The 8,786-nt window shown below is 40.8% G+C and overlaps 1 protein-coding gene across 1 annotated transcript; it reads left to right on the top strand.

The window, feature by feature from the left end:
• The first annotated feature begins 159 nt into the window (after positions 1-159).
• LOC125907385 (uncharacterized) lies at positions 160-8,227 on the top strand. The gene is made up of 2 exons (XM_049609200.1): positions 160-1,346; positions 6,129-8,227. Exon 2 carries the CDS (start codon positions 6,601-6,603, stop codon positions 8,077-8,079), a length of 1,479 nt encoding a protein of 492 aa, XP_049465157.1. The 5' UTR covers positions 160-1,346; positions 6,129-6,600; the 3' UTR covers positions 8,080-8,227.
• The last annotated feature ends 559 nt before the right edge of the window (positions 8,228-8,786 follow it).

An 8,786-nucleotide genomic window follows, 5' to 3' on the forward strand; every position in this document is an offset into this window, starting at 1 on the left:
TATGGGAAATGACCAAAAAATCGTGGGAACGCACCAATAAATCGTGGGAACCAACCAATAAATCGTGGGAAACCCTGTAAGAAGAATATGCTGATCGACGACGGTCAGCATTTTTAGAGTATAAAATCAATTGAATAAATTAATGAAGCCATTTACTTGCCAAGAACCAGTTGGTGCGTTCATTATTGTGCTTAAGTCGGCGTGTACTGTGCCTGTCTTAAGCTGCTGCTCCGAAAGACACTTTCGTGTGCGCGACAAATGGTGGCTCCAGAGAGGACGCATCAACCAATGGTTCGGCAAGTAGTCAAATAAATCGGGAAATAAAAACCCGAAGTAGTAACAAGCCCGTAGAGGCGTGAATAGACCCCACAGCAACCCAAGCAGGGTTGTGATAGTGAAACAACGGCGACGGACGACGATCCGGCGTAGCCGATCTACGACAGCCAGCCCAGGAAGAAGGGCCACGCACCAGTTGCTCGACGAAGCAAAACCCGAGAAGCGCCTCGGCGGTGAGTGAGTGCAAAAGAACTGTAAGTGCAACGACACAACAGTGAATAGAACGCGGTCATTACCGCTAGTGAAGTGACGCAATCGAAAGTGAACTCGATACTGCCAACGTATAAGGCAAATGCTGAACTAGTGAAAAGGTGACCAATACGCGTACGCCGCGAGCTCGACGAAGCAAAACCCGAGAAGCGCCTCGGCGGTGAGTGAGTGCAAAAGAACTGTAAGTGCAACGACACAACAGTGAATAGAACGCGGTCATTACCGTTAGTGAAGTGACGAAATCGAAAGTGAACTCGATACTGCCAACGTATAAGGCAAATGCTGAACTAGTGAAAAAGGTGACCAATACGTGTACGTCGCGAGCTTCGAAAGGTGCATCCGTTCTCGCAACGCAACATGAAACCGTCAGTTTAGCGCCAGTAGAAAAAAAAAAAAAAAAAAAAAACAAACAGTTATCGTAAAACGCGTGCGTCGCAAGTATCGGACGTTAACTCCGACGAAACGTATAACGAAACACGTGTGCCGCGAGCTAAATATTGCATAAGGCATCCGACGCAGTGCAACGTAGGAAGAGCAAATTGAAGAAATTAATTGTGACGAGTGTATCCATCGTGTGTATGACCGTCGTGTGTATGACCGCCGACCCACCGCTAAGAAAACATCGTTCCGGTTGAGGCAACCATCGTTCTCGGTTTGAGGGCAACCGGCACGTAATACGGAAGACGTCGTATTGTAATCCTGAGAAGACCAACAAGCAGCAGTGAAGACATCACTCCCGATCCAGCCGTCCCTGACCAGCCGAATAGGAGTTGACCCTGCTGAAGCGGATCTGAACCACGGTGAGTTCAAGATGGAATACGATTTTAAAAAAAATCCGAATGGGCACTGCAAATTATGCACGAACCCAGATGAGATAGGGAAATTGATAACTTGTATTGATTGCGACAGGTGGTTTCACTTGTCATGCTTAGACATAAAATCACCTGTTAAAGATTTTTTATGCAAAAAATGTAAAGATAAGGAAGTTGAACGGCAGGAATATAGGTCAGCACTAATGCAGACGCAAAAACTGCTGAAAGAAAAAATGACAATTGAAGAAGAAAAAGAAAAAGAAAAATTAAGAATAGAAGAAGAGCTAAAACGGCTACAAGAAGAGATACAAAACAAAAAAAAATCAGAAGATGTCAATGAAAAACCAATGACAAGTTTAGACGTAAAACTGTTAACTCAGAGTTTAGACAAAATGGTTCAATCGTTGTGTTCTAAGGACTCGAAAGTAACACTTTCAAAGCTTCCAGATTTCGATGGAAGCTATAAATGCTGGCCTCAATTTAAACAAGCCTACGAAGAAACTTCCCGAGCTTGTAATTTTTCAAATTTAGAAAACATGAATAGGCTGCAAAAGCATCTGAAGGGCGAAGCATTTCGTGCGGTTAGTGGGTTAATGCTTAACCCAGAAAACGTTCCGCTTGTATTAAACAGGCTCGACAAAATGTTTGGAAATGCTGAAAGCATTTACAAGTCTTTACTGTTAGAATTACTAGTAGTAAAGCACATAACGATAGATAATCCCTCAGCATTCTTAGAATTTTCCAACGCTTTGCGCAATCTTATTGACAACATGGTGTTGTTGAAGCAAGAAGGTTTTTTGAATGACCAGAGGCTGCTAAACGATTTGACATCAAGATTTTCAACCGAACTTCGGAACGAATGGTTGAAACACACAATAAGTAGGAAACAAGATAATAAGAATCTCACGCTAAAAGACCTAGCAGAATGGCTGAAACCCTCTGAAGAACTGGCCATTATACTGGCCGCGAACGAAGGAGTAGCCAAACAAGAAAGGTCGAACCGTCAAAACATGCAGCATCGTCTTAAAGGGCCTGAAAAGCAAACGATATGTCTAATTTGTGGATTTCCTCATGAAACCACTCGTTGCCGACAATTGAACGGTAAGATGCCCGATGAAAAATTATCTCTTTTCATTCGGCATAGAATTTGCACCAATTGCTGCAAGTACAGCAACCATAACGCCCAAAACTGTCGTCTACCACCACAATGTAGTGTGTACGGGTGCGGCAAAAGGCATCATAGTATGTTTCATAAAAGAAATCTGGTAGAAGGGCAACCTACAAACAAAATAAATTGCCATCAGGAAAAGAATAATCTGTTCTATCAGATCGTGCCCATCACTTTGCACCATAATGATAGAAAATTCGAAACTTATGCATTCATGGATCCTGGCTCTTCAACTAGCCTCATTTTGGAAAGTGTCCGAAAAGAACTAAACGTTCACGGACCAAAAAGACCGCTAACTCTCTCCTGGACGGACGGAAGCATTCAAAAAGAGACAGAAAGTAGGATAGTTCCCATAACAGTAGAGGGAGCTAACAAAAGAAAATTTCAAGTAAAAGGTCTCAGAAGTGTAAGGGAACTTAACCTTCCCGTTCAAACCATAGATGCTCCGTGTTTGCAAAGAAATTTTAAACATTTGAAAGGCATTAGTATCTCTAGCTATGCAGATGCGAGGCCTACCGTGCTACTAGGCCTTCCTCATTCGTATCTTTGCCATGGTGCAAAATATCGAGAAGGTAGACCAAACGAACCAATTGCCCATGAAACGAGGCTTGGTTGGGTCATTTTTGGGGGAACGAATACGCCAAATGTCACAGAGAACTCATTTGTGATGACAGAGACGTACGAAGAAGAAAACAAGAACATGATGCAAATCTTGCGTGGTTTCTTTTCTACAGAGGAATTTGGAGTTAAACCTACTCCAACCCGTGCCTCTGAAGAAGACAAAAGAGCGTTAAAAATTATGAAAGACACGCTTAAAAATACTGGCGACGGATACGAAATTGGTTTAGTATGGAAAACCGACAATCCTAAATTGCCAGACAGTTACGGACAAGCGCTTACGCGCTTAAAAAGTCAAGAGAAGGCAATGGAAAGGGATCCAAACTTAAAATTATGGTATCATAAAGAAATAAACGCATACGTTGAAAAGGGATATGCACGTAAGGCGACACCAATGGAACTGCTGCAATTAAACGGAAAAATAAACTACATTCCCCACTTTTCCGTGATAAACCATAATAAACCCATTCCCAAACCACGTTTAGTATTCGACGCGGCTGCAAAAAATCAAAATATATCCCTTAATTCTCAACTTCTTTCCGGTCCAGATCTTACTGCGTCCCTGTTCGGAGTGCTACTCCGCTTCAGGGAACACAAAATAGGCTGTTCAGGAGATATCAAGGAAATGTATCACCAGGTAAAGGTGAGACGGGAAGATCAAGACGCTCAAAGATTTCTATTTCGAGAATCGCCTTCTGACGTTCCTCAAGTTTACGTTATGCAAGTGGTGACATTTGGGGCAACTTGCTCACCAACTTGTGCTCAGTTTGTGAAGAACGAAAACGCACTGCGTTACAAAAATATTTATCCCCAGGCAGTAAAAGCGATTATTGAAAACCACTACGTAGATGACTACTTAGATAGTTATCCAGATATTGATACAGCCGTGAATACTATCTCGGAGGTGTGTAAAATACATGATGATGCTAAATTCTTTATGAGAAACTTCTTTTCCAACTCAAAAGAAGTGGAGAAAGGCATTCCAACCAACAGGTTATCCGAGAAAAGTGTACTTGGCATAGAGGAGAAAAATCAAAACTTCGATAAAGTGTTGGGATTGGTTTGGGACAAAGAGTCTGACGTCTTTGCCTACAAGTTTAAAAGGGCAGATATTAAAACACTAACGAAACGTCAGATGTTCTCATATATAATGAAAATCTACGATCCTCTAGGCCATCTTGCCAACATTACTGTTGAAGGTAAGATTTTGATGCAAGATCTTTGGAAAACTAAACTAGACTGGGATGACGAAGTCACACAGTCCATAAAGGAAAAATGGGAAAACTGGATAAGCCGAATCGAAAACTCGATCAACATATCCATACCTAGATGTTTTTCGATTGAAAATAACGTAAAGATCAGGGAGCTCCATACTTTCGTAGACGCGTCAGAAAAAGCCTTTGCCGCAGTTACGTATCTTAGGACAGTCCACGACTTAGGCATCGACATAAGTATCGTGGCCGCAAAATCAAGAGTCGCTCCTACCAAACCACTGTCGATCCCTAGGCTTGAATTGCAAGGGGCAGTGCTAGGCACTCGCCTAAACGAATCAATCAAGAGGGAATTGCGGTTAAGGGTTCAAACAGAATTCTTTTGGACCGATTCAAAAACAGTTCTAGCTTGGCTTAACTCAGAACCTAGAACATATAATCAGTTCGTAGCCCTGAGAATCGGAGAAATTTTGGAGTTCAACTCTCCGAAGCAGTGGAACTGGGTAGCATCTGCAGAAAACCCTGCTGACGAAGCTACAAAAACTTGTAAGAAAAAGTCAATATGGTTAAATGGTCCCGACTTTCTCAAAAATTTAGAAATAAAAATACTAACACCAGACATTCCGGACACATTTGAAGACCGGAAAAGGGTAAACACTTCGAGAACAGTGGAAAGAATAGATTATGACGCCATTTCCGTCGAATGGTGTTCCAACTGGCACCGTCTAAAACGATCGGTAGCGTACGCACTAAAGTACTTGGATTGGTTAAAAGGTAAGGCTAAATCTCTGTCATTTTCGACAGCAATCGATAAAGCTACCCTTGACTTAGCTGAGTGCCACTTAATAAAAAAGGCTCAATGGGAAAGCTTTCAAACGGAGATGATACAACTCTCATTGAAGAACCCGATTAATGGCAGCAGTAAAATTAGGTGCCTGTGCCCTATGTTGGACCAAGATGGGATCATGCGTTCTAGAGGAAGACTTGAACACGTTAAATTTCTTCAATTTAACGCACGTAGCCCTATTGTCCTACCAAAAGGGCATCACATTACAAACCTTATCCTGCAACATTATCATGAGAGGTACTACCACCAGAAGAGCGAATCAGTGATGGCTGCAGTTCGTCAAAAATTCTGGGTGATAGATCTCAGAAGCAGTCTTAAGCACGTAATAAACAAATGTCAATACTGCAAAAACGCACGAGCTAAACCAATCCCACCAATAATGGCACCACTGCCAACATGTAGAACAGCAGTGTTTAAAAAACCATTTACGCATTGTGGAGTAGATTACTTCGGCCCCCTATTCGTTACGATAGGCAGACGGTCAGAAAAAAGGTGGGGTGTTATATTTACGTGTTTAACCACAAGAGCAATCCATATAGAAATAGCCATTGATCTAACGGCAAGCACCTTTATTGTTTGCTTAAAAAATTTGCAATACAGAAGAGGAAAGGTATCTTTCCTATACAGCGATAATGGGACCAACTTTGTCGGAGCCGACAATGAGATGAAACAAATAAGATATCGATGTGCCTCAGAAGGCATAGAATGGATCTTTAACCCACCAGGCGCCCCTCATTTTGGAGGTGCGTGGGAGCGAATGGTTGGAGAAATCAAGAGTCTGCTTCCCATGGCTGAGAGTTATAAAGAACACGTTCTCAGATCAATACTAACTGAGATAGAGTTCCTAACAAATAATCGACCATTGACTCACTTAACACTAGAACAAGAAGATGACGAGCCCCTAACTCCAGCTCATTTCTTGCTAGGTTGTTCCGGCGAGGCAGAGCCGAATATCTCAGATATCACCAAAACAGAATTGGTACGGTCCGATTGGAAAAGGGCCCAGGCAATCACACAACAATATTGGCGACGGTGGATAGCTAAGTATCTCCCAAAGCTCTCTATACGAGAAAAGTGGACTCAACCGGCCAAACCATTACAAATAGGCGATATTGTCACGTTTCCCGATGAACAAAGGAAAGGAAAGTGGTTTAAAGGCCGAATCTGCGAGCTGGTAACTGGCGTAGACGGACAAACTCGTTCAGCACGAATCAAAGTAGGTAATAATGTAGTTAATAGGCCAACTGTAAAACTAGCAGTACTCGAGGTAAAACGAGATCAAACATTTCCAAATTGGGGAAAAAGGAAGGAAACAAATCTTAACGTTATAAAAGCTAAAGCAGAAGAACTAGCAAGTCAAATACCAAAAAGGAAAAAGCTCCAAATTAGGCCCGTATCATGGAGCTCATCCTTAAAATAACAATATACATAGCCGCTCTGTTTAGAGTCGAATGCTTATCGATCGTACCTATCCCTGAACCAGGAATATACTTTGATCATATTGGGACACTCCTATTGAAAAAAGGAGCATGGGAAACGACATTCCATACGGGGACACGTCCGGCAAATGATACGGATACGTTACAAACGTTGAAAAAACACTTAACCACAGTATTGAACTCCGTTAATAGTACGGACTCCGAACTCTCAGATCTAAAAGTTACAATCCAGCGCGAATGCAACCATGCAATTCAACTAATTCAAGGAATAAGTCACAAAAGGACAAAACGCTCCCGGGGAATATTTGGTATATTAAAAGATTTCATGTTCGGGGGAGACGACATAGACGAGCAATTAGCAGCCTTCAGAGCAGCAGAGGATACAAAAATTACACATGTGTCCGAACGTTTGACCCAAACAAATAAAAAACACAATGAGTTAACAGAAAATTTACGTCACCGAATAGACAAACTCTATGATGGTATAGATGTTCTCAGCAAAGAATTTAAGCATAACAAAAATGAAGTTCTAACAAAGTACATACAAGAAACGATCATGCTTACAACCGCTCTAGTACAAGACATGATAAATAAGTATCACGAAATAGATTCAAACCAATTATATTTAGAGGATGAAGAGATGTTAAAACAAACTATACGAAGAAAGATGGCAAGTCATTATAATGTTTTAGAATACTCGGAAATAACCAATAGGAGGATAGAAAATGGTGAAATAGTCTTTTCTATCAAAAACGTAATTGTATCGATAGAAAATTACGAGATGTTTAAAGTCATAGCCATTCCAAACTTTGCTAATTATACGATTTTAGACATACACGAAAATACAATAGCCATCAACGAAACTAGTTACTTATACCCGAAGGAAATTGTTAAACTGAACGAATCGCATTACATATCTTCTGAGAAAATAATACAACGAGAACCAGACTGCATAGCATCAGCATTACTACACACAGAAAGTGGTACCAGATGTAGTTCAAAGGAAATAGGGCCAGAAGTCACTGAATTTATACAACTTACAAATCCAAACAGTATTCTGTTCTTCTCTACCAACCCTGATAAGATATTACTAAAATGTAATAAAACACTCACTACACCAAGCTGCTCAATCGGAATCATAACCTTGTCACTAGACTGTAGCATTTTGACGAGCAAGTTCGAAATACAACCGACGATGCTAATAAAATCTGAGCAAGTTAGAGCATATTTTAAACCCATGTTAAATTTAAGCATATCAAAAGAAGATAAGTCTAACGAAGTAGAATCAGTAACCAGTAACTATGTACTCTTCTCGATAACCATACTAAGTGTTTCTATTACGGTCATCTTGGTTTCCGCGATGTTAATCAAGAAATATCTAAAACAAAATATTGGTCCTCCTCCATGCAGGCCACCCACTTTAAACCTAGAATTGTAACTCCCCTACGAGGATTTACGGGGGGAGGGATGTCGCTGACGACAATTTAGGCTTAAAAAAACAAAGCGTTGCTAGGTCAATAAATGCTGACTAGCTATGTTATGCAACGCGCCAGCGATGCGCGCTGGTTTAACGATTAAATGGAAAAATAGGCTAAGAAGAATAGATTAAGAAGAATATGCTGATCGACGACGGTCAGCATTTTTAGAGTATAAAATCAATTGAATAAATTAATGAAGCCATTTACTTGCCAAGAACCAGTTGGTGCGTTCATTATTGTGCTTAAGTCGGCGTGTACTGTGCCTGTCTTAAGCTGCTGCTCCGAAAGACACTTTCGTGTGCGCGACAACAGGAATAACTCCGAAATTTATCTGTCGTTGACCTTACAGGGTTTTCCATGGGTACTCATAGTTGTGGGACACTTCCTAGACTCATTCCCATTGGAAGTGAACTTGATACGTTGGAAATTGAACTCTATGGTACGCTTTTTGGACAGGCTCGTTGGAAATTCCTTTTGGATTTGTCTAATAACTCGTGGGAAACCCTGTATTTGACAAACAAATTTTCTTCACTAATGCATGTTATAACATGATCGAAATTATGGAACAAAATTTTATTTAAAATATATCTATCTATTTATAATAATATTTTTATGCCAAAAAGTTGTTTCATGATGTCAATTTCAGACCTGCTTTATGTGTTTCTTT

Source organism: Anopheles coluzzii, chromosome 3, assembly GCF_943734685.1.
Source record: "Anopheles coluzzii chromosome 3, AcolN3, whole genome shotgun sequence".
NCBI classification, from domain to species: Eukaryota; Metazoa; Arthropoda; class Insecta; order Diptera; family Culicidae; genus Anopheles; species Anopheles coluzzii.

What these genes read in the sequence shown, in the direction of transcription:
- LOC125907385 (XM_049609200.1), top strand. Translation starts at nt 6,601, where the DNA reads ATGGAGCTCATCCTTAAAATAACAATATACATAGCCGCTCTGTTTAGA.